General features: G+C 44.6%; 1 protein-coding gene across 1 annotated transcript in view; it reads right to left on the reverse strand.

Moving 5' to 3' along the window:
* Frmd4a (FERM domain containing 4A) overlaps nt 1-24098 on the reverse strand; it is a 335717-nt gene that overhangs the window by 182657 nt on the left and 128962 nt on the right. Inside the window, 1 exon segment of the mRNA XM_028895108.2 lies at nt 3797-3862. Within this exon segment, the coding sequence (XP_028750941.1) occupies nt 3797-3862 (66 nt within the window).

A 24098-nucleotide genomic window follows, 5' to 3' on the forward strand; every position in this document is an offset into this window, starting at 1 on the left:
TTCCTTCAGTGATGCTAACCTGCTTTCCAGGTTAAGCATCTGATGACAGAATTGTGGCCACAATTTTTTGAAACATCATGTCAATAGTGATCAAGTATATATGACTGCATGAAATTATTTAGGTGGGTTTCCAGCACCCCAAGGTGATGGCCAGCAAGAGAGAGTGGGCAGTTGAAGTCAATTCAGCTTACTTCTGGGACATTTATGCTACAGGTTTACACAATTCTGGGAGACTGAGATGAGGCCGGAAGGGACTCCTGAGATCATCACAAATAGCCACTGACTAACAGAGACACTTCGGCTTCTTCCACGGATGTCTCTTGCTTGACCAACTTGTGTCAACCTGTTTGCTTCTCTGTGAGAGACAAGTGATTCCTCCAAACTCGATTCCTGCTCTTGTAAGCCTTGCCAGGTAAAAGTGGCCTGGAAAATGCCTTTTTCTTTCACTCTTCAGCTCTGGGACTCCAGGCCAAAACGTTCTAAAAAGTATTTCTTAGTCCAGGGATTATGACAAATATTCCAAAATTATTCTTAAAAAAATGAAAATGCTTTCAATATTTCTATATTTTAGTGTCTAAACTTACTACTCTATGAACATAAAGTATCAAAACCAAGAATATGACCAGGGAGTCTAAACCAAAGTACCACAGAGATGCCTGCACATCAGTGTTTATTTCAGCACTATTCACAATAGCCGGGATTTAGAACCCAATTAGATGCCCACCAACAGATGAATGGATAAGGAACATGTGGTATACATGTAAAATGGAGTTTTAGTCAGCCATAAAAAAATCAAATCACATCTTTTGCATGAGAGTAGGTGATACATCTACTGCCATGTAGATGTAGAGCTCATCATGTTAAGTGAAACAAGCTTTATTCGCCTGAAAGGCAAATACCAGATTTTCTCTCATATGTAGGATCTAGATTTGAATATATATGACAAGAAAGTAGAATGGAGACTATAGGATGGGGGAGGAAGCAGTCATCTAAAGAGGGAGGAAAAGAGGGTAATAGAGACAGGCAAGAAAACATTGTACATTTTAATTCACATGTAGAACATAGATTTAATGATGTGTGTGTGCACAAGCATGCAGGCACATGCAGAGTGGAATGCTTAGAGAAACAAGGAGACTGGCATGAGGGGAGGAAGAAGAATAAGGGAGGACAGTGGGGGACAAATACAAGACAAGCACAGTGAGTGGATATAAAACTGTTATAAAGACACCCAGTGTTTTGTAAGCTAACTAAAACATTAATAAAAGGAACATGCAAAGGTATGGAGCTAAAATGTCTGTGCCATTTACAACCTAGAGGTTGGTCCACATGAGGTGGAGAACAGAACTGCAACATCAAACAAGAGAATGTTGCGAGAAGGAGGAAAAATGCAAATATTAAATTTGGCTTTAGTCCAAAAGCTTTAGACTAATTTCTCCCAATTATACCGAGGCCCACTCTGCCATGGAGTTTAGGATTTTTTTTTTTTTGTGTGTGTGTGTGTATGCACACATATACATGTGTATACACTGTGTGTATTAAAAGATATCCTAAGCAGTTGGTCCTATGACAAGAAGTCCTCCAAGGAAGCAATAGGAAGATGCCTTAGGATCAGACATTCTGTCACTCAACAGTAATTATTTAGTGACACTACATGCCAGACATTGGCCTGGGCTCTAAGGACACAGTGCTTAGAACACAAGCAAAACCCATGAAGTGTGACTTGGGTTGTAAGAGAGACACTCAGATCAGGAGCAGCTAAGTATAGGCTCCTGAGGAGAAGAGGGAGAACCTCTTCAGTGAGAACCACTGGGGATGAGGATAGGGAAGGCCTTCCATAATGTGAACTGTTGGTAGGCTGAACAGAAATTAGCCATGCTCACGGGACAAGATATAGGAAGGCTGAAGTTCTAGGAAGAGGGATGAAATGGGACAGCATTTCCCACAAAGGGTGGGGGAGCATGAGTTTCCTGACTGCTCAATATTCTTTTGACTTTATAGGGTTCCTAATAGTTGTTCTCAAATTATGTATCAGTAATTACATTTTTCTTGGACAAGTCATCTCAGCTGTCTCCATTCATCCTCTTCTAAGAGCAGCTTTCTAATCAGCAGTAACTAAGCCGCTAGTTGTGGTCTCAATGCCTGTTCCAGAAGGTGACTCCTAAGTCCCCAAGCCCGGATTTTAGAAGACCACTTCTCTATAAGCAATTTAAAGTGCCAAATGCCAGCGAGTGGAAGGCTCTTGTTCAGTATCCATCTTCCCTGTATTGTCTCACTCACCCAAATCAACGCACAGGTTGTAGGCTGTGGCATCAAGCCTTCAAGGATATAATCTAAAGTGTGGGTAAGCTACACGCAACAATAAGGTAATCACAACACTTATTTGTAATAGGGGAAAAATTGTAAGGCAGAAAAACAACAACCTTAAATGCACCTAAATGGGTGAGTGATTAGATAACAATAATATATCCATTTGTGGAATTTATTCAGCTCTTAACAAAGATAACCATTTGCCATGACATAGGAAATGCTAGGAAGGACACAGCTATGTGGGAAAATAAAGTACACAACATGCATCTGTTACAACTGCGATACGCAACATATATAAATAAGACAATGCTGGAAAGAAATCCCACCAGCATAAGAATAATAATGGCTGTGTGTGTGAGACGCGATTATGAGTCTTCCCAATTTTCTATAACACATTTATAATGGCTTTGTTATTGGAATCCTGTTGAAAGCATTAACTCTTAAAGTTTGTAATTGGATCATTTTTCAAGTCCAAGCAGCAGTCCAAGGCCACAGAGACAAATCTGATTATGAAAAATTTGCAATGTCTTGTATGCCCTGAGAATGAGCACGTAGGCAGCATTCCATCCCTATGACGAACTGAAACATCTTCACGGCAAGATGGCCTGCAGTTGCTGGACCTGGTGCTCATGTTTGTAATCCTAGGACATACATGCCTATGTAAGTGTGTGTGTGTGTGTGTGTGTGTGTGTGTGTGTGTGTGTGTGTGAGATGGAAAAATCCCAAGAACAACATCAGAGAATATCAAACCTATAGGGTCACAAAAGTTGGAAATGAACCAGATTTCAAAGGTATTTAAGCCAGGTTTGGAATCATTCCATCATTCCCGAGGCTCTGGGTAAAGCAATGGCCCTTTCAAGAGCCGGGGGAGCACAGCTGGGGTCTGGGATTCTGATGCATCTGTGGCTTCCTGACTTTTTTAATATGTGCTCTCAGTTTGAGGAGAAACACACTGATTTCCCATCTCAGTTTCTCCAAATGTTTGCCATTGATAGAGGCAGCAACCCAGGCCATGGGGTGAAAGGGAATTGCTAGCCCTCAGGGGACAGACAGGGAACAGAGGTGCTTTTTCTTTCTTCAAGCACTATGAAAGCTTAATTTGAAAAGAAGGAACTCATTCCCCTCTGAGGGCGACTGCGTCAGTTTTAGTGATATGGGAGTTATTTAGGTTACAATGCTGTTAACTCCTTCCAAGCAGAAAGAATAGCTAATGGTAGCTGCGGAAATTCCTTTTCTAGAAGTTCTTAACAAAAGGTTATATATACATTTGGCCTTGAATCCCAGAGGCATGCTGTACACAGGCATAGAATGAGCAAAAATAGCATACACACAGAACACCTTGGCATGTCCCAGTTATTGTCACACAGGTTTTGCTAGACAGAGATAGAAAAACAGTAGACAACCCCCTTCCATCCATCACCAAAACCACCTCTGTAGCACATTCATTAGCCACAGAAGCAGCTAGGGGAATGGCCCTAGAGGGACCTACCTGTACTAGGAGCTCCAGCTTCCTGTCATCAAGGAGATGTACTTGACATCGACGGCCCTCCGTCATCTACAGAAGAAGACAAACAATGGGCACTGAGAATCTAGCAGTTGGATGAAGTTTTCAAAGGTCTGTGGGCTGAACTCCACCAGGCTCCATCCCTTGGGTGAGACTTCCTTCACTGGGCGTTGGCCATATAATGCCAAGAAGTGGCTGGACTATTGGCCAGTCCAGAAAATATTTATGGAGCCCTTTCTGAGTACCAACAGGCATGATGGAGTTCATTAGACAGTGGCACATGAGACGGTATGTGTGTCTTCAGGTGTTCACAGCCCGTGGAGCAGATGTCAAATGAATTAGCAAACACACCTCTAACATACTGCTGGATGGTGGCGTTGTTCAACCTGTAGTCACTCTTCAATCTTGATCTCCACCAACAAAAGTCAAAGCTCAGGATGCCATCTCGGCCTCCTTTTCATCGTCTCCCTTGATGACCTCCAAAAATAAGGCCTAGTCTAACTAACAAGCCCTAGGCCTGAGAGACTCTGTCTCAAGAAATAGGACGTTAAGGAGTATCACCTGAGGTAGACTTCTGGCCTGCACATGGGTGCATACACATAGACTGTACTTGCACACACTTGTATAAACACAAACATACCCATAGACACATATGTACAAAGTATAGATAATGGTAAGGTAGGTAAGAGTTAGGGTCCATAGACTTTGACTATTTCCTTTATTTTTAAGATAACTAATACTCAGTTTAATAAAATTATCAAAATTTAATTTTGATAATGGCTAGATTTTATGCATAGTACCCCCAAATTCTGTACAGTTGGAGTTTACTAGCTGGATCAAATACCACCATTGAGGTTCCATTGATCTATAATCCCCTTTCAGCTCAGTATCTTATATGACTCACCAGCAGCAGTTCTCAATCTGTGGGTTGTGACCCCCTTTGGGGGGGGGATAGAATGGCCCTTTCACAGAGGTTGCATATCAGATATTTACATTGTGATTTATAACAGTAGCAAAATTACAGTTGTGAAGTAGCAACAAAAATAATCTTATGGTCGGGGTCACCACAACATGAGGAACTAGATTAAAGGGTCCCAGCATCAGGAAGGGTGAGAACCGCTCTGCAGTCTCTGTAAGGACTGTTCTTTCCCCCCAGGGACCAGCTACAGCTATGTGAAAGGATGCACTCAAGTAGATCCTAGCCTTATCACTCATCAAAGTCCTCGAGAGCGCCTTGCTCCGGGAAGATGGAAAAGATACCATGTCTTATTCCCCTGGAATTATTCCACCACGTCCAAAGCTGTCATGGAATCCCATGAGAAAATGCCCTTTCTTCTCCAAAGAAGGCAGCCACCTCCCTTCTCCACCAGCTCTCTAGCTGGGACTCCAAGGCAGACAGCACTGCTGTCTGGATGCGGCTAATCTCAAGGGCTCTTGATTCTGAACGTGACAATGACTCAGCAGTCAGATTTCACATAACTCAGACCCCAACAAATGGATCAAAACAGATTTAGAATAGGGGGGAAACCAGCCTCTAGGCTGCTATTTTGCAAATGTTAGCTCAGTTAAGGTGGCCCCAGGCAGGGTATGGCTCCATGAGAAGTCCTCTTCTGGCCTTTGAGTCTTAGGCAACTCCATTAGCCTGGATCACAGAGGATCCTAGCAGGCTGATGTTATTTAAAAACAACAACAAAAAAACCATCTTTACTTCAATCACTTCCCTATTGAGTTGAATGAAAGTCATTACAACTTTAAATTAGATGGAAATCTATGCTGTTATGCCAACATGTAGAAATGATTCTTTCATCCAAAAAAGTCACACCAGAAATGTTAACTTCCAATAATAACAGGGCACTTAAAAGCCATGGCATAGTCACTTTGGATATGAATTTAGAACTATAACTATTCAGCTCTCATTAAAATCACTGTGTATGAATGAGTCCTAGGAAGGAATATGGTATAACTGTCTTACATGCTATTTTGAAGTTCTTTAAAAACAAAGAAAACATTCATCACAGGCCTGAGAAGGTGACCTATGTCTATAATCCCAACAGTTGAGAGGTGGAGGGAAGAAAATCAGGAGTTTAAGGCCATTCTATGCTATATGTGATACTGAGGCCAGCCTAGGGTACAGGAGACCCTATCTCAAATAGAAATAAAAATAAAGAAGCAACACAGAACAAATACAAATAAACAGAAAAATCAGGAAGTTTAAGGTCATCTTTGGCTCTCTATCAACTTCTGGGCCAGCCTGTGCTACATAACAGCCTATCTCAAAAGTGAAGAGGGCAAGAAAGATTTTGCAAAAGAAATACTGTTTGTCCTTTCCACCTCTCCAAGGCCAAGTTTTAGCTTTATTCCATGGTAAAAGTGTAAACATATACACAAGATTTTGGATATTTAATCACATCCTAATAAATCTTATGAAAACAAATTGGTACCTGAAAAAATATTACTGTATCAAATAAAATTTGTTTTTATTTTGAGAAAGGGTCTCACTATATAATCCCGGCTGGAGTGAAACTCACAGAGAGTCTGCCTTTGTCTCTGCCTCTGCAGTGTTTGGATTAAAGGCATGTACCACCTGGCTATGAAAAGGAAGTGGGGAGTCACTTTATCAAAATATATCACTGCACATAAGGTTCAGACTTATAAGTTTACCTCTGCGATCTTGTTTTCATCTGAAAAATAAAATTCTCACTAAAATGAAATAACATCACTTTATCTGCTCAGTACATTGAGTGACTATGTATTGAGAGGTTGACATAGTATTTATTGCAAGTGTGCTCCACGCTTCCCTTGCAGAAAGCAAAATAACCCCACAAAAGTTGGCATGGAAAGGAGTGGGAACAGAAGCCCTCTGAATCATATTGGAAGGCACAGCTCCCCTCTGATGGCACCGCTGTGGTTTGTGTCTCAAAGGGGCACCTGTTTATTGTTTTCTTCTCAAGTAAGATCAGAGTACCCAGTTTTCATCGTCAGTTCAAAACAGGCTCACCCTTGTGGGTGCATACAAAGAGCAGACATCTGTAGCATTGTTTGGCTTGCTAGGCACCCTGAAATGTCTTCTCAGTCCTCACAATTGTAAAATAATACTGCTCCCCCCCCCACCCCTTCACAGCTGCACAGGCACAATTGGAGCCTTGGCAATCACCCTCAAAGGAAATCCTTTGGAGAGCGAGGCTGAGCATAGATGTCAGCTGGCTCTGGTTCCAACCATAAATCACTTTGCTGCCTAAACATTCTATAGTAACATGGGCATGCCAAGTACTCCGTCAGTTTTAGGCATACTTGAAGAAGTGTTATTTTGAAAGTGAGGTGTCCAACTTTGCTGTTAAGATACTCTACACGCAGACTCATGAAGACCAGACTCATGAACAAGGAAAGGTAATATAGACAGATATGAAATGGTCTGTGTATTATAAAGTTGCCAATAAAACTGCCCTGCACAGGGGCAGGGCTCAGGAGAACAGCTGATGATATACGATGACATGGGAGGTGATACGCTCCTGGCTTGTGGGTGGGTCCTCTCTACCTGCCCCAGCTGTGTACTATACACTGTTTAACAACTTGTTCAAAAACCAAAACACAACGACAACAAACAACGACACAGTGAGACTCATTACTTTGTATGCTAGCATTGAAGTATCAATAAAAACTCAGTTAAAAGATGGTGCAAAAAGAAAACGTCTAGAAAAGTGAAGGTGTTCTTAGAGGTTAGCAGTAGGGAACAGGGCTGAGAAGACTCCTCAGCCAGTCAGTTTGATAGTGCCGATTTTAAACACAAAACCAAGTACTTCAGGGGGCGGGGGGAATGCTGTTTATAAAGTGCTTGCCTTGCAAATAAAGGGACCGAGTTCCATTCCCAGAACCCATGGAAAAGACGCCATTACAAAGGCCCTTCCAGTGACCTCTCTAGGATCTCGTGCATAGTTCTCACCCAATGGTCACACATATGGCCTGATTAAATGGGTCACAAAAGAAAACTGAAGGTCATAAATCTGAGAAGGGGATTGGTAGGGATGGTGGGGGGCGATAAAGGGGTGAAGAGTAATCCGAATTCATTCTAGGCGTGTTTGAAATTGCTAAATAACAAAATTAACCAGCAGGGAAGAAACTGGGCATGATAGTGTAAGTTGTAATCTGAGTACTTGGGAAACGGAGCCAGGAAGATCCCCGGGGCTTGTGCCACCTCCTTGGCAAGTTCCAGGCCAGTGAGAGACCCTGTCTTAAAAAACAAGGTAGACAGTGCCTGAGGCATGACACTGAGGTTGTCCTCTGGTCTCTACACCCCACACCCTCCACATGGGTAGGCACAACCCTCCACACAAACATACACGCACAATGTATATACAAGTGTACATGTGCACACACACAAGTAATTTACAAATCACAAATGGAGTTGCCCCATTGGCCATAGTATTCAAGACTGGATGTTGGGATGGACACCTTCTTTCCCTGAAGGCAGAAAAATGGGTGACCAGAAGTGACTCATGGAAGGCATAGTGTCAAAGAAGTTAGGGGTTACACCTGTGTTTGAAAGCAACCATCTAAAAAGCATGGTCTCATGGTGATACTGGGTGGGGTTATTGTTCAAATGTGGCACTGGCATCTCCTCTGGATATGACTAAAAAACGAGTCACTTACCAACAACAATAACCCCCTTAATGGTGATTTCAAGGTATTTTACAGGGAGATCAGGGTGCCTGGCTTGTGGAAGGGATTTACTTCTTCTGGTTGGGGTTCAGATTTGAGACAGTCCCAGATGGCACCTCTGGAAAAGCTCTCCTTCCCATTCCACACAGTGACACAGAAGGCAACAGAATAAATAGATAGAGGTCTAAAAAGCCTTTTCTCAGAGAGTGTAGACTTGAGTTGGGAAAATCTCAGATATTTTTGTGAATATTGTTTCTTCTCAATACAAAACCAATTTGCCCAATTTTCATATGCTTCCTAGCACCTTGTTCTCTCATACCACATTTCCTTCATGCCTTATTTTGTAAACATTTATTTACTCTCTCTCTCTCTCTCTCTCTCTCTCTCTCTCTCTCTCTCTGTGTGTGTGTGTGTGTGTGTGTGTGTGTGTGTGTGTGTGAATGTAAATGCGTAATACTGGACATATCGGGATCACAGGCAACTTTCAGTTGGTTTTCTCTACCTCCTGGGGATTGAACTCCGGTCGCCAGGCTTCAAGGCAGGTGCCTTTACCTGCTGAGCCATCTCACCATTCCCTCCTTTTTGTTTTGATCACTCTTTACCTACTACCTCCTTTCCCCCTTCCTTGGCTTTCGACTAATGATTCATATGCCATGGGCTGTGCACGCACAGAAGAGCTCTGAAGCATCAGTGCCAGTTTCACGGTCTCTACCATTTTAGATACGTGCAACAGACCCGTGTGAACAGTAACCCAACCTGGAGAAAGCAACACATCCTGAACTTAGGGAAAAAGGGGTCTGTGGTTTAAAATGAAAACTAGAAGACTGTCACTCCGGGGCTTCAGATTTTGTTTGGTGGATAGAGTGCCTCTTGCCTAACAAGCACCAGCCCTGGGTTCAAGTTCCAGTACTGAAAAAGACTGGGCATGGTAGTGTATACTACCTATAATCCCAATATTTGGGAAGGAGAGACTGAAAGATCTGATGTTATGGTCATCCTTGGCTACACAGCAAGTTTGAGGCCAGCCTGGGCTATACCATCTATTACTCTTTCTCTTTTAAAAAAAAAAAAAAAGTCAACTAATACATGTTATAGTTTCTCAGTATTCTGAAGCTAGTTTACGCTAAAAGAATTCTGGAGTCTGGAAGAGAGGAAGAGGATGGGCAAGGAGAGGGCAGCTGTTCAGGACACATGCGCAGGCCCGCAGATCCCAGTAACCTAGTTACAGCACACTGCTTGTCTAATGTCTCTTTACCAAAACCAAAGAAAGTCACCAAGGTGCGACTCATTTGCATTTGAGAAGATCAGTTGATGAGACACTAAAATGAGAAATATTAATGACTTGTGAGAATTGCATAAAGTAAGAATCAGTATTCTTGAGACATGTTGTATTTAGGAAATCGCCAACAGTCTCGAAACAGCCTTAAACACTGTCCTTGAGACCTTTACCACCAAACGGAGAAGTCCAACAGCATGCAGCTGAGACAGAACTTGGACCGGACATCTGTCCTGCTCCTAGGATCCCTTAAACCACTAGCTGTAAGGATGCCGGATGCATTACACCAGCACCTCACAAGCCGACCTTTGACCCAGGCTGTTTGCTGGCTCTGAAGGAAATTCCAAGGACATGACTGCAGCTTCCCAACACAAGTCACAGTTGGAGCTCCAGCTTTCTGAGTCACCTCAAAAACATCACCTCACTTCACTCTCTCTCTCTACTACAGTTTCCTCCTTTGGAAAAGGAAAGGACCGAAGACTGAGTTAGGAATCCAAAGGTTGCAAGGTTACAAAATCCCAATAACCATGGAGCATCTCCCAGCCACGAGGCGATCAGTGCATGCGACACACAGCAGCTCGTGCAAGGCCAGCTGACAAACAGCGAACACACAGACGACAAAAGACTCAGGCAGTTCAGTGTGTTAGCAACATCCTTCCCACTGTCAAATGTGCACAATGGAAGGAGGTGACCTAACAGTAGTGGGCAGAAAGCCCCCTTTGCTCCGAGCTTCTAAAGGTAAAAGAAGAAACAGTATCCATTTTTATTAGGACTGTCCCTTATCTGAATCCACTTTTAAAAAGTATTAGCATATTGGATCCCAGGAGACAGCGTAGCAGGTAAAGCATCTGCCGCACAAGCACCAGGATGTTGAGTTCAGATCCACAGAGCCTTATGTCAAGGGCCCAGCAAGTGGTGGGCTCCTGTCACCCAAGTGCTACGGGAGTGGAGACAGATGGACCCCTGATGCTCGTTGACCAGCTAGCCTATCAGGATCAGTGAGCTACAGGTTCAGTGAGAGAGGTTATCTCAAGGACACATGAAGAGCGATAGAGGAAGACGTCCAATGTCGACCTATGGCATCAATGTGTTGGGGTGTTCGAATCCACTGGGAAAGACCAAAGACCTAAACCCAACTCAAACTGAGATTAAACGACTTTATTCTAACTGCTAGCAATGGACATCAGCCTTAGAGCCAAACAGCCTGCCATGTGGAAGGGGGGCGTGGGCGTGTAAGGTGGTATTTTAAAGGACATCAGAAAGGGGTGTATTACACCTATCCATGACATGTGTACTTGCATGTACATGTGCACACATGCACACACTAAAAGAATTAGCACAGTAAGATGAGATAGAGGAAAGAAAGATAACACAAGTGCTGCCCACCAGAAGACTCATTCGCAGAGACTAACCTCGTCCCTACCTTGCTTTGGCCTCTCTCAGGCTGTGCTGCCTGTCATTATATAATGCTCCTGGATCTAGATGAGCGCACGCAGGCATGCCCCGGAGGCCCTCGGCTGCAGCACACAGCTGCAGTTCATACAGCCCAGATGGAAGCTAGCGAGTGAGCGAGCGGTTCTGTTAGAGGGGACTTCACATGACAAAGCAGTGTGACAGCCAAGCTGAATCAGCAATTGCAAGCACTGTGCCTATTTGCATGGAAGGAGCTTCTAAGTGGGGACAGGGGTGTCCCCGAGGATCTCCAGCAAGCCTATCCTAAGGACATCCCTGCCCCCCTGGGTCTTCATTTGTCTGAAGCGTAAAACAATTGAGGGTTGAGGTTTTCTTTGTTTTTGTTGTTTTTTGTTTTCTGATAATGTAGAAAAGAAGACCTGGGGTCTTAGACCACATTCAGGCCATGGGGACAGCTTGAGGTTGCTACGTTTGAGGTGAGAACAATTTCTCAGAGGCCTGTGTGAACAGAAGCCTCCAATGCTACCAGGCAGTCCTGTTCACATGATCCTGCTGGGATCTGAAACGCTCATCACCCGTCTTTACTTTAACTCACCGTTGTGCCCACAGTACAAACGCTTACTGAGACGTGCCCAGCTTAAGTGTAGGACCTAGGCGTCTCCAACTTTGCAGCAGAGGTGGAGTAGAAACTCGGAAAGCCCGTGCCTAGGCCTAATGTTTAAGAGATGACGCATGGATCCAGACAAGGAAGAGGTGAGTACAACCAACAGACCCTGCGGATGGCTTTGCAAGGATCTTACAGATGAGTAGACCTGTGATGGTATGAACTTTCCTGGGCAGATCAACTAACTGCCTACTCAACCCAGATACGGTACCAAGAATGGACCAAAGTATGATTCTACCAAAATCCGACTCGGCGAAGCACTGCGTTTATTGGGCTTACTTACATGGCATGGGTGAGGGTTACTTACAGGAGGGTGAGTGACCCCCAAACAGCTGCCCCACTGTCAAGTCTCGCTTCAGTATGGATGACGACTTCCTCATAGCTGTGGAGATGGTGTTGTTTACTCGGTTACACTTCCTCTCTGGCACTCCCTGAGACCAAGAGACCACTAGAGCAGTTGCAGCTGGGTAGAATCATGTACAGCTGGCATGGATGTGCTGGAGGAAGCAGCTGAAGTCTCAGATTAGGGTCTAATGGCCCTCCTCACTCGCTTCTAACAGAAGTCAACAAGCGTTAGTAACCTTGAAAGTCTCTTCCAGGTAGTCAAGGTGGTTCTGATTAAGATAATAATGGCTATTAAGCTTGGAGGACAACATTCTACAATATTCCCTGACCTGCCATTTCAGGATGTGGGGACAGGTTTTACTCCACAACAAAACATCACAAGTGAGGGAGGCCAGGCTGGTAAGCACGGATGTCGTAAAGGTGCATCTCAGATGTGGAAGGTCAACATTTGCACAGTCCACATCAAGCCAAGGACCAAGGTGGAGAGTTGTTATCCTTGCGTCTGTCAGCCAACACCCTGAGAAGTGTCAGGAAGAAACGGACACGGGGAGATCCAGATGCATGAAAAGGGAGTAATGCTAAGCACCTGGACCAAAAACGCCATCTGCAGCGTGATGGACAGACACAAGGAAGGTCTGCAAGCCCCTAGTGGGTAGCAGCATTTTCTTGCCTGCCTCTCTGACCAGCTGGATACCTCCAGGATCCTTCTAGGGCTGTCCCGTTTGGATTCTGACGCTGCTCCTGTACCTTATGCAAGCAGGACTGTTGTTCTCTGACCTCCATGTACATATATGTAAACCTGCACATACAGGAATACACACACACACACACACACACACACACACACACACACACACTCGCACGAGGAAAAGTAATATTAGAGTTGGTTGAAGACAAGCTATTTAAGACACGGGGTGGGGAAAATGCTCAGGTCTCATTCTTACACTCATGCAAACATAGTTATTAATGATAGCATCCACATAGACGTGCATACACGCACATCTTAGAATACACGTGCCTTTATAGATGTGCAAGGGTGCCTGAGTGAGGTATAAACCCTAAAGGTACAGAACACACAGAGTAGCATAAAGGCTGTTTATATGCTCCCAACACCCCCTGCTCTCCTTAAAACAAGAAAGATGGAAGAAATTAATACTTCTCCCTCGACACAGGAGTTCTGGCTTCAAGATCTTAGGAGTGTTTTGTTGTTGTTGTTGTTGTTGTTTTGTTTTGGTGTTTTTTGTTTTTGGATGCAGAGGGATTACACCCCCTTACCCCCCACCCCCACTGCTCCCAAAGGCAAACACAAGTATCTATGCTTCCTCTTGTTTGGATGACTGTTTAGAGTTGAAAAGGGGAGTCAGACCAGGACCCCAGGCTCAAGAAAGACAGTTTTGACTTTTTTTTTTTCTTTTCCAGAGCTGAGGACTGAACCCAGGCCCTTGCACTTGCTAGACAAGTAAGTGCTCTGCCACTGAGCTAAATCTCCAACCCCAGAAAGACAGTTTTAATTAGCCAGGAAAAAGGTAAGGTTGAATAAAAGGAAACAAGGCTGATTCTGTGGATCTAAAAATACATCACTTGTAAAGGACGCAGATTTCAAAAAATCAAAAGGTGGTAGAGAAGGAGATAGGAAAGGAGATAAACAAGAAAGTGGAGACTGCTGAGCTCAAGAACACGGAATCGGCATGGAGAGCTCCCAGAGGTGGGCTTTGACTTGGACAAGCATCAGGCGCACATATCTCTGAGGAAGATTTAAGCACAGCACAGATTTTTTATTCAGTCCAGGACATCAGCCATGAGATGGTGGCCCTATGGTCAGAGTGAGTCTCTTATCTCCCAGTTTTACCTCTCTAGAAACACACCCACATTCATTCAGGCAGTCTCTGATGATTAACCTTTGCAGAGACCCCAACTCCCACCCAGTGAATTGGTCGATAGCCCTGGGAGTAGGTAGTATCCACAGAACTAGAGTCATGGCAGAGGCAGCACGACATTAGGAAGCCCAGAATGAGAAACCTCTGCCAAGCAATGAGCCGGAGGATGAGTGCGGCTCGGGGAGGAACAGAAGGAGCTACAGCCAGGAGCTGAAGAACGGAAGGGCGTCGAAAGTACTTAGTGAACTGCAAGGAGTCCCAGAACACTCTTTCCAGGTCAGTTTGATCTAACTGATGTAGAGAGGAGGACAGCCTGGAAGGGGGCGGGGTCCAGCTTGCATTTAATCACAAACACTTGGAAAATGGTAAAGTGATACTAAAACAAAGGCTGTCTTTCCCTAACTCTCTGTTTTTCCTCAGCAATTTGTAAAGACACACAGAAGTCAGGCTCATCAAATTTGCAGATATCAAAGAGGGCTCAGTGTAGCCTTGGAGTGCAGAAGTTGGGAATCACGTTGTTTTCTGTTTTGGGGCCCAAAGCAGTACATCTGAAATGAGGAAATTAGGAGGCATTTTTACACTCCAGTATAGTCAAAGCATTTCTTGCCTCTGTATCTAATTCCAAGTACAATATTTTATGCAAGAAAAAAAGAAAAAGAAAATAAACTGGGGTTAGTCCAAGAATGAGTTGTTGGTCCAGAGACTAAACCTTCCCAGGACTGGTGGGAAAATGTAAACACAGCCTCGATATCAAAGTCTATAGAGTAGGATGAACAGCAATCGATCATCTCCCTATGCGCATTCCCGTGTTCACAGGAAGGCTCTGTCCACTGCAGGGAGACAACAGATAGGGAACAGAGACATCCTGAGTACGAAGGAGAGATATTCCTACTTTGATATACAGGAGAAAGAGAAGAACTGTTTCTCTGGTGGGCAAGAAATACAATCAGTGGGTAGAAGTTCCAGAAGATACATTCAAATTCAATAAAACAACAATTTGTTAAACGCAAGTCACTGTTCAAAATGAACTGGTTATCCTGTAGTCACAAGGGACAAGAAGAGATGACTGGCGGGGAGGCTGGAGATGAATTACTGAGCTCAGGGGAGGAGCTCTAAGATTACCCCTCCCCTCTTTGATAAACTGTGATGGACAAGAAATGAGCAGCTGTGCACAGGTATAAGGAAGATTTTCAAGAAAATGTCTTCATTTTAATAGGTTGATAACTATTGTTTCCTATAATAATGGTACATCCAGTTGGGTGAGACACATTTATTTACTAGGCTCGGAAGCTTTTTTTTTTTTTTTTTTTTTTTTTTTTTTTTTTAAGAAAGTGACACACCAGACTAATAGACATGAACTGTAGCCATAAGTTTCTCCAGTCCCCCACACACAGCCCTGAGGTCCCACAATCAATTATAAAATTATCACTCAGAGGCTTAATATTCATTGCAAATTATATGGCCTATGGGTCAGACTTCTTCCTAGCTAGCTCTTATAACTTAACTCAGTCCATTTCTATTAGTCTACATGTTGTCATGTGGCTGTGGCGTTGCCAGTCTGTGGCATCTTTTTGCTCCTTGGGTGGCGGGCTGGGGTCTCCTCGACTCCACCCTTCTTTCTTCCATCTTCAGTTTCAATGTCCCACCTCACCTTATCCTTCCCTGTCATAGGCCAATGCAACTTTATTTATCAACCAATCAGAGCAACACATATTCACAGTATATAGAAAGACACCCCACAACAATGAACACATACATTCTTCCTAGGTTTTTTTCCAATTTCTGTGTACAAGTGTGCAATCAAATACCCTCTATTTAAAATGGAATGCTGAGGGGACTGAGCAGAGCGCTCACCTAACACATGTGACTGCAGCACTTCAGACACTGGCCATGGAGGTGCATGCCTACCATCCTGGCCTGTGGAAAGTAGCGACAGACGGATCAGAAGATGGAGGTTGTCATAGTGAGTTCAAGGCTAGCCTAGGCTACCTAAGACCTTATCTCACAAAATTAAAAAAAAAATGTTGTGACTGGGAGTGTAGCTAAGTCATAGGATGGCTGCTTAACATGCAAGGGCCCCGAGTTGGAGTCTCCAGCACCAAAAGTAAAAGAAGACAAGAAAAGCTATTTTATTGTCTTATTATGTGTTGAACATCACATGGACTGCTATTGTTTGGGTAGAGCTATCATGTGTTCAATATCCAAAAATCCTAAGGACATCTTTTTGGTCATATGACTTTACTCCAATATTTAAGTCGATATTTCATTTCTGTTTACATTCAAACTTATTTTTGGTTATATTGTGATCCATGGAAGTCATACTGCACTATTTACGACTGTGGATCTCATAAAACAACAAGTTCTCACAGTTGTATTCTAAATATTTTATTGACATTAAAATGACAGTATGTGTGTGCCTGTAATAAAAATATAACTGCCATTACAGGCACTCAGTACATATATTTTGCATAATTTAGTAAATACACAGTTAAATTGCGTATCTCTTTATATGTTGGCTCAAGGGCAATGACATAAGATGATTTATAGGTTGGAATCTGCATTTGTTGAGGTAGATTTCAATTTCCCTTTTCTGAGGAAACATCCCTAAACTCAGGTCTGGGAACATATATATTCTTTGTAGTCCATATGCCCACATGATTTTATATTAAGGTCTGCATGTAAAATACCTCTCATAAGCCCCTATCTTTGAATAATTGGTCCCCATTTGGGGGTGGGGAGGGGGTATGGAGCCTTTAGGAAGCTAGCTAGAGGAAGTAAGTCACTGATGCGTGTGCCAGGTGAGGTAGCTATAGGCATGCTCACTTCCGTTTCCTGGTTCACACTAAGAAGAACAAGCCATCTGTGCCATGGACGTGCCCTCATCTGCCATGATGGACCGTATCTCTTAGATGATCTTCCCTTCAGTTGTCCATGCCAGGTATCCCATGACACCAATGAGAAAGGAATCTAACACCAACCATCAAGAAGAATCAGTATCAGCTGCCATTCATGGCTGGTGACACAGCTTATCACACAGGTGAGATGGTTCGGGAATGGTTTTCTTTATATATTATACCTTCCATTGCCCCACTCAAGGTGCAGGGCAGGGAATAGTACTCTAGACCATCTGTAAGCTTTGTAAATTCTACTTGGGGCCTTAGTGGCTCTCAAAGCATAGAGGAGAAAATACCAAAGACTTGCCGTGAGCCACCAGGCCACCTGCTTTGGCAGAACCCACTCTAGAGGCATATGACACCACAGCCAGTCCTGTCTCAGGAGGCTTGATGCAGGGGCCCCGAGAACTTGAGTGCCAAGTCCTGCTATACATGGCATGAAGCATGTATTTCACAGGCAACCTCAGCAACACTTACCATTGGATTAAGTTTCTGGTGTTCCAGAACCCCAAAGTACTCCTTTTGTAGGGTGGTCCCTGGGCCCCAACTCCAGAAGTTAGAAAGCCAGCCCCCAGCCATCAATAAAAAGCACCAGGAGAGTTGGGAAGGCACGGTGCTTACATCAAGAGCAGTTTTAACAGCTCCTCTGACATCTGTACAGGGCAGTCCATCTGGACTGGAGCCTGCAGCCTGGGTGTTTACATAACTGAGTTCTTTGGAACGGGTTCCACTAGAATGCCATTGGCAGGGGCGTCTTGCTTTCACTGAGCTCTGCTGGCAGATTGCCCCCGCCATTCATCTTCAGGGAGGTTTCCACACTGGCCGCCTGCCCTGTGGAGCACCCTACCCTAGACCTGCTTCTGGGCTCCTGCTTGAGTCTCAACACCTCTAAGGAGATGAAAGTTCCAGAGACGCCCCACTGTCACTAACCATCATTTAGCAGTGGGAGGGATGAACCAGGGTGGGGTAAAAGAGGAGAAATGGAGAGGGGAGAGGAAAGGGGCCCATTAGTTCTCACTCCAAGGTCCCCGGGCTCTAGGTGGACCTGCCGTTACTGGAAATACTGCAGGGCCGTCCACAGCAATTGTCACACCAGACAGGAGTGCTGAAACTATGCAGGGCACATAGCATTAGGATGCCGTTCCAGAAATAAAGACATTACATTGTATCTGCTAGTCAAATCAAAATTTCTAATTGGACACCGAATGGTTTCTCATAGCTTCCCGCAGGAGGCAATTATGATGTTGATGACATGCAGAAAAGAGTTACCTATTGTTTGGGCCCTTTCCATGCAAGGAGAGACAAGAGATAGAGTCCTTCGCCAGGTCAGAGCTGTTTAAATATGACAGGCTTTCTTTGCTTCCTTTTGATTTAAAATAGTTTACCGTGCATGCCACTCCGAGCCCTTGGCTATCCAAACACACTGTGTTCATGAAGAAGACCCGGACAAGAGGCTGGAATTGGACAGTGATATCAGGAGGGCCAGAATTTCCAGGCAGGACAAACATGGGTGGCAGGACAGTGACTACAGTCTCACATATTTCCTAATGCCTAGCATGGAAACACAAAATATTAAAACACAAAAGATTCTCCACTAAGACGACTGGTTAAGGGGACAGCAGGGGCAGGAGATGAGACAAGAGAAGGTGATGGATGAATGGATATAACACGAACATAGTGCAATGATACGTATGTATAAAGATGCCACAAGGAAACCCATTAGTTTGTATGATAACCAAAAGCAATAAATAAAAAGAGAAAAATTAACTGATTAGAAGTATGAAGCTGAGATTGTGTGTGTGTGTGTGTGTGTGTGTGTGTGTGTGTGTGTGTGTGTGTGTGTGTCTTACACATGCACCTGCCATGGTGCCTTTGTGGATGTCAGAGGACTGCTGGTGTGAGTCAGTTTTCTCCTTCATCACATGGCTCCCAGAGATCAAACTTAGCTTGTCAGGCTTGGCAACAAGTACCTTTACCCACTGAGCGATCTCACTGGTCCTGAAGCTGCAGTTCTTGGTGGTGATAATGGTTTCATGAGCACATGCCAAAATTTTCCATAGTGAGTTCCAGTTCAGCCTGCACTACACAGTGACATCTTGTCTGAAAAAAACATATGCACCTAACTTCCAACAGTATATTTTAAATTTGTACAGTATACAAGTCAACGGTATATCAACAAATCCAGAAGACTTGAGAGTTAGAGACAGACCTTTTGCATATCAAAAAGAGACCAAGTGAAAGGTGGCGCTTAATTTATGCAATGGCACATCTCAACAGAATGCTATGGCACATCTCAACAGGATGCTATGGCACATCTCAACAGGATGCTATGGCACATCTCAACAGGATGCTATGGCACATCTCAACAGGATGCTATGGCCTTTGAAAACTTAACTTGTTTTTCAAATAATATACTTCCCCCCCCCAAACATTGTCATATTCAGGAGAATCGAGCTTTGAGCTAACTAGTGTGTACTCCTTCTCTCTCTTCTTTACAAAACCTTGCTATGTAGCCCAGAGCAGCCTGTAACTCTTTAATGTAGCCCAGGCTGGCTTTGAACTCACAGCCTCCCCTGCCTCCACTTCCCAAATGCTAGCTGGTGATTTTCTTTGTGTGTGTTTTCACCACCATGCTTTAACATTATCTAAACATGGATAAAGCCTAGCTTAGCATGTCTAGCTGGGTTCTTCCTTGACCCCGGCATCATAGAATCATACATAAAACCACTCCTTCAGCATATTAAATGGCATAAGCTTTGCAGGTCCCAAGTGGAAACCTGGGTCTAGGGCCTCCCTATACCATACCTTTCCACACAGAAAACAACTCCGTCTTCCACATCTGTTCTCTGTTCTTGAACTCCCAAAGCTTGGCCTCACTCGTTTCTCCCGGTCATGATGTCACCCAGGACCTGGGCATTATCGATCGTTCTGTCCCTCACCTGGGGTTTGGTCACAGCCATCCAGCTGCACCTTTGCTCCTATTCTCTACCTGCAGTCTCCCCCAGGAATACAAACCCATCCCTGTGCAGCCCCTCAGAGGGACCAGTGGTGTCCTCCAGTGCGCGAGTTTTCCATGCCCATGTGACTTCCACTGCCCTTCATTTGCTCTCCTCTGCCACACTCAGAGCCTTGCAGTTCCCTGAGGTCACACTGCTGCCTCCATTGGACCCCGGGCCTCACCACGCTGGAAAAGAGCTCTACCATCTTCCAGCCCCAACCCTTTTGTTAATTGCACTGTAAGGGTTTGGAAGATGGGTTAGTCACGCTGACTTGATGTTGACCTTAGGCCTCTACAGAAACATGCATGCACGTGCAATGCACAGCTCCCCCGCCACACACACACACACACACACACACACACACACACACACACACACACACGTGCATATCCACATATCCACATGCATACACTACACATATAAGATAAAATAAAATGATAATAAAGTAAAGTTCACATTTCTCTTCAACTGCTTTATCTATCTCCATGACGGCTGCCACTCTCAGCATCCTATACAATTTGTTCATTTATTATGTTCATTGCCTGCCTCTTCCTCTTCTTTGGTCACAAGCTGCCCCCGGGCAAATGTGTTCTCCTTAACACCCTGCTGAAACACACCAGGTCTGTGCTGGGAAGCTGGCTGAATACAAAGGTGCATGCCTTTGTGGGGCTCGGGGCTTTCTGCCATCTTTCCAGGTGTATAGGGCTATTCCTTTCATTGAAAGGGTTATAGGTACCACACCAACCTAATGCACAGCCCTCTGACAGAGCAGCATGTGGAGAAGGGCGGGATGCGCGGCAGGAAAGGGAGCTGACTTTTTATTGTGTTAGACACTGAGCCTGGGGAGGAAAAAATAAATGAAGATTTAAAACAAACAAGTAAAGAAATGGGAATCCACATTCTGAGGTCTCCTTTACTTTTGAGCACTTTAGCAAACGCCAAGAACAGCAGTGGGTGCTGCAGAATCAACAATAAGACAGATAGGACCCCTGCCTTCCAAAGCTGTGGGTGGGTGCTGGCGAGATGGCTCAGCGGGTGGAGGCAGTTACCAGCCCGAGCTGGGTGGTCCTCGGAACCGACATGGTGGAGAGAACAGACTCAGGCAGGTTCTCCTCCGACCCTCACAGAAGTGCGGCGGCACAAGGGTACCACTCCCCCCGAAGAAAACAAATCATTTAAGTGCAGAAAAACAAAAGCTGCAGGTGGGAGACACATGCAACCTGGACATCGAAACTTCAGAGATTAGGCTGGGGCACCATGTCCCAGGGCAACACTTTAGTAGAGAAAGGGAGGGGACCCAATTGCTTAGAGCAGGGAATCTCAAACTCTTTCCACTCAGGACTCATTTTGCCCCAAAAAATTCTACATGGCCCTGGGCATGTACACACACACACACACACACACACACACACACACCTACCTCACACACAACATTTACTGATAATAAATATAAAATTTATTTTTAAACAATTCTGTGGTATACATATAATTTTACCATCTATTACAGACAACAGCATTTGCATACTAATGAGCTGGATGCGCTTGTTTAGTTTTATGTGTCAGTTAAATTCATATACAAACAGTTAAATTCTGGCTGAATATTTGATGCTGTAGGGAGAGAGCATCTTCGGCATTTTTAGAGTTGATAGATATTTTGAACTTATAATTGTCAGCGCTGAGAATACCACTTCACATAAATACGTAATACAGAATAGCAGAGGACATGTTTAGGGTCATTTCAGAAACTGCTGGAAATTCTATCCTTATCCCCACCCCTGATTCATGCAACAACCTTGCGTCTGAGCTAAGGTGTTCTTGCAGCCTTGGTTGGCAGTGTGTAATGTGATGGGGGCGTGCCCCGTACAAAGTGCTCTCGTGGGTCTAGAGTGAAGGCTGTAGTGACCCTGAATGATGTAACATAGATGAGCACTGTCAGAAACACCTCTTCATTAGGCATTTGATTTTCATTTAATCTCTGGTTGTACAGCATTCTGAAACCTCTTCTTAGTGCCAGAATTTCTGCAACACTACATTGATACATACATTCAAGAAACTGTGGGGGCTGACGGGACAACACAAAGCCAAAGCCTGTGGAACACAAGCATTCAGAGACCCGAGTTTGATCCTCAGCACCCGTGGAAAAAGCTGGGCGTGGGGGTGCAGGCTTGAAGTTCCAGTGCTGAGGAGGAGGGCTAGAAAGAGCAGGGTCTCTGGGCTTCCTGGCCAGCCAACCTAAGCCCTATAGGTCAGGCCTAGAGCCTGTCTCAGAAAACAAGATGGATGGCTTCTGAGGAGCGACATCCAAAGATTGACCTCTGGCTCCATACCCATGTTCTTACATGTGCTTGTGTACGTGTGTGCGTGTGCGTGTGCGTGTGCGTGTGCGTGTGTGTGTGTGTGTGTGTGTGTGTGTGTGTAAGACAACGGGAGAAAGGAAACTGAAGAAATAAGAAGCTGCTAGACTGTGTGAAGGACCTTTTGTTCTGTGCTGAGGAGATTGGTTTACAGGGAGCTGGGGTGGGAAGGGGGTCAAGGAGCAGAGGAGAGGGTGTGTGTGAGTGTGAATGAGTGGGACTGGGACAGGAAAGTGGTGACTGGATGGATCGGATGGACTATGATGTTTTTATAACGACTCAGGAGAGAGGGGGTCCTGAGACGAGACTGTGGGAGCAGACACCTTGCTTGGAGAGATTGGGTTGACAAACGGAGGATGGGGTGTTGGAAATAATAAATGTTAGAGGCTCAGTAGAGGGAGTCCAGACTATGCACCCAAGAGGAAGTGGGGAGAATGACTGGTGAGTCAGCCATCACAGGACAACGATTTGAAAGCCTCAGGAGGAAGAGGAAGAGGAGTAATCAGAAAACCACAGGTGGGGCTCCCAGGAACAAAGAGAACGAAGGCAGCTGAGATCTGCTGAACTTTGGAACACCATCCAAGGGTGGTGGGGAAGAGAACATGGGGAATCGACAAGCTGCAACACCCAGAAGCAGCCATGAGAAAGCGGGTGTGACAGACAAATGACCCTGTGTAAGAGGATCCGATGGGAAGGCCAGGCTGGTGGCATCATCTTCCCCTTTCAGCCAGACCTGCAGACCACAGGACCTGGGGCACATCCATCCTACTTTTCCTACGAATAAGCAGCTCACATGCAGCCATTTCTTCCTACGGCTAATATAAAACCCAAAGCCGTCACAGCGTGAAATCTACAACTCACCGAATTTTCCAGCCCACTCTCTGCTCCTCCTCTTGGAGTGTGGTCATTTCTATTGGCAACAAGACAGGACCCTAGCTACACGAGAAACAAAGGACTGTGTTTGGGGTATTATTCTCGGAATATTTGGCTATCTTTCCAAGTTGGAAGTTGTAGAACTCAGCATTAAAATAGTTTGGGACCTCTGTTGACCAAGCTACAGCCTTGGGAACAGGAAGGGAGACAAACCAAATTGTTTTGGGGCTACAAAAACCGTATTTTCCACAATAAAGAAAGGCAGGAACTACACATAAATACCAGCTTACAATTTCTCCATGAAATGACAGACATGTTCCACCCTGTCTAGGCAAAAAGATAGCCATAAGTTGTCCCTCAAATATAGCCTAGTCTTGGAAGCAAGCGGATAGAATGTTCTATAAATACTTCCCATTTGTGCATGTGTTTAACGCTTTTAGTCTGCTGTCTGTATGCATCCAGTTAACTGGTCACCAGAAAGCAGGATACTGCTCACTCTGATTCGTTTTACTTCACATTTACGCAGAAGGTTACGTGTGCAGATCACTTTGTTAAATATTAGGAAAATTGGCATACTGAATTTTTATATTGCAGGAATACTATCCTAGGATCTTCAGTGTGATAGGATCTTCAGTGTGATTGAGTGTTTTTGGCAATTCCGGGGCGTGGGGGGTGGGGAACGGGGGGGGGGGCCGGGGACGGGACGGGATGGGACCGGACGCTCCCAAAAGCATCCAGTATTCTCAGCTGTAAGATGGTTTCTGCTATTAACTCAATACCTTAACTGTTTACTTATTAAATGCTGAAGTGTTTTGTTTATTTATTTGTTTCAAGTGTGGGTGCACATGTGCCACATCATACACGTGGAGATCAAAGTCATCTCTCATCCTTTACCACGGCTGGGGCAGGAGGACCAAACCCGGTTCTTCAGACTTG

The sequence above is a fragment of the Peromyscus leucopus genome, chromosome 5 (genome assembly GCF_004664715.2).
Source record: "Peromyscus leucopus breed LL Stock chromosome 5, UCI_PerLeu_2.1, whole genome shotgun sequence".
NCBI classification, from domain to species: domain Eukaryota; kingdom Metazoa; phylum Chordata; class Mammalia; order Rodentia; family Cricetidae; genus Peromyscus; species Peromyscus leucopus.